At 44.2% G+C, this 2,759-nt stretch overlaps 1 protein-coding gene across 1 annotated transcript; it reads left to right on the forward strand.

The window, feature by feature from the left end:
* Positions 1–1,722: 1,722 nt before the first annotated feature.
* Positions 1,723–1,902, forward strand: CTXND1 (cortexin domain containing 1; the record flags this gene model as incomplete). Its single annotated transcript, XM_084268381.1, has 1 exon — positions 1,723–1,902. One exon carries the CDS (start codon positions 1,723–1,725, stop codon positions 1,900–1,902), a length of 180 nt encoding a protein of 59 aa, XP_084124507.1.
* Between the last annotated feature and the right edge of the window lie 857 nt (positions 1,903–2,759).

A 2,759-nucleotide genomic window follows, 5' to 3' on the forward strand; every position in this document is an offset into this window, starting at 1 on the left:
CATGAGCAAGACGAGTCTGACCCCTGCTTCTCAGTGATTTCTTCATGAGACCAAACTTGCTGGTCCATCCTAAGAATCTGACTGGCAAATACACGTGATGTCTGCTGGGTTTCATTCACTTCGCGTCATCAGCTCCGCTTTCATCTCCGGGCTGCAGGACCAGCTGTCACAGTAATTTCTCTGCTTTCAGGAAATTAAAAAAATCTGCTGTCCTTGTGCTTAAAATAGACTAGAGGGCCCAGCTGATTTATGCTTGCCTTCTGGGATCTAGGAGGTGGTGAAATTGGAAAACAACTTGAAAAGGAGTAAATCATGAGACAGAAAAGGAACTGTGAACTTTTAACACAAAAGATCCTCAGTTCACCCTGAGAAATTTTCTCAGGGCATATGAGTCCAGGAGTTGCTGGGACACCCGCTCGTAGCTGGCACAACACAGTGCTGCTAGGACACGATGCTCCAGCCAGATGTGAAACACTACCAGAACAGCCCTGCCAGCAGCAGCAGCTCACTGGAAGTGTACCTGGGCAAACCTGGCTGCATAGATACACTATGTACCTGGGATTTCCTCACTGCCTTAGCGAAGGTACAGAGGGCAACTGGACCATTTGATGACCAAGATTCACTCAACTGTCCCTATGGTTCAATATCTAATTTTTCTCCTACCTCTTTTCTCCAAATGAAGCAGGGATCCATTTAGGGGTTGGACTCCATCTCTTGAAGTCCCTTCCAACCCCTACAATTCTGTGATTCTCAGATCGGTTGCTGCATTTGATGTCAATGATTTTTTTTGGTCGCTGTTGCCACCTGTTTTAAAGAGGGGTTCCTTATTCCTGCTCTGTTACAGTAGTTACCCTCAACATTTCTACCTCCTATCTCAACCAAAGGGAGATGTCAGAAAAAGTTTCCCCCATCCTTAAGCAGTGACTCAGTTCTATGAGTCCAGTCAGTTCCTTTCCTTCAGCATCATCCTACAAAGCAATTTGTGTTAGCAGCTAATGAACTATCCAGAGGCAAATGTGCAGAAGGGAGTCAATCTCTGCTGAAGTCATTTTGGTTATGGATTCAGATGATGAGGTCAGAAGAGACCTTCAGCATCAAATAAAATAATCCTTGTACTAATCACATAATCCCCTTTACCTCTCTGGGTGATAAAACACCCACTTAAAATTATATTGCTCCTAAAAAAAAAAAATATCTTCTATTGCCTGGAGAACCTGTGAGTACCAGAGATTAAATGTTATGGAAAATAAGTACGCATAATTTTCACTTTACTTTGTGCCAGAGAGAAAAAGAGACAGGGAATATTTGGACAGACAGGAAAATTGGGATGGAAACAGTCTGCTCTGCCATTTGTCTGCTCTTTCACACTAGCAAGAGAGGAAATATTTCTGTGGCTGGGAAATGCTGAGACAAGAACAGTGTCTGTATCTCTTTGAAGAGATGATATTTCGAGTGGATGGTGTTTGTTCACCACTGCTTCTCTTCTCTTGGTTAACCTATCTTTTTATTGTCTAATATTTTAGCAAGAATCATTCACAAGCTAAATTAAGCAGGTTTGTTTCACTACAACACTAATCTCACAGATTTTCTGTTTCCAGTTCCATCCCTGAGTTTCCCCGTACTCCAGAGCAGCAACCACTTGTGTCTGACACCACGCTTGTTTTGCAGGCGGTCGATGATGTTAACAGTAAACATATTCCCAGATGAAGAGCGGCAGAAGCAATGGAGGGACCAACCCCAGAGCCTGTGTACGTTGACGTGGACAAGGGACTGACATTAGCCTGTTTCGTCTTCCTCTGTCTCTTCTTGATTGTGATGATTATTCGCTGTGCAAAAGTCATCATGGACCCTTACAGCGCCATCCCTACGTCTACATGGGAGGAGCAGCATCTAGATGACTGAAAGGCCTTCACCAGGGGCAGAGCCATAAAATGCTGTGATGCAGGAGGCCTTCTCCTACCGGGAAGGCTGCCAGACAAACAGCCATTTTCAGATAAACAGGGCAGCAGCAATATCTCCAAGAGCACATAAGTGATTCTTGCTCAACAGATCAGGATATCAGCAAGCCATCCTGGCAGCACAGTTTAATACTATGCAGCACCCTTATTTTACTGAAAGCAGTTATTGGTGTAACTCAAGTAGCACAAGACTCTCCAGACTTTTCCTAATACATCTCTTGGTCCAGTACAGTTTGTCCTCCCCTCAACATCTCCCACAAATCCAGGATAACCATCAGAATTCGGAAAAGCAACAAGAATCTTTTGTCTTTCCTGGAAATAGATTACTTCAACTGTCTTCTTCAGTTGTTATATTTGTGTTTCCAAAAAGGAGCCAGATTTTATAATTTTGTACCCCAGAGTATCGCTGGGCAGAAGCACTGAAGCCCCCCTGGTTAGGTAGGGTTATACAAGCAGATTTATCCTCAACTAATTTGATTGTGCACATATACTCCCTGCCACACTGCAGTCATATTTCCAGTGATCAGGATACAGCAGCATTCAGTTCCCAAGAGGGTCGTGGACTGCTGTTGACCCTGTAGCACCATCTTGCTCCATCCTGCCCACGCAAACACCAGGCATTTTATCATCTGCCATAAGTCCATGGATCAGTCAGATGGGTCAGAGCACTTACAATGATCTTGGTAACCATCAGAAGTCCACGGAGAAGACCTTGGACACTGGTGTACCTCAGTGGGATGGCATGCAAATAGGATGACAAAGACAATAAGCAAGGAGAAATCACTCCTAGCTTTGTCACTC

The sequence above is a fragment of the Gallinula chloropus genome, assembly GCF_964237585.1.
Source record: "Gallinula chloropus genome assembly, chromosome: 9".
Lineage (NCBI taxonomy): Eukaryota > Metazoa > Chordata > Aves > Gruiformes > Rallidae > Gallinula > Gallinula chloropus.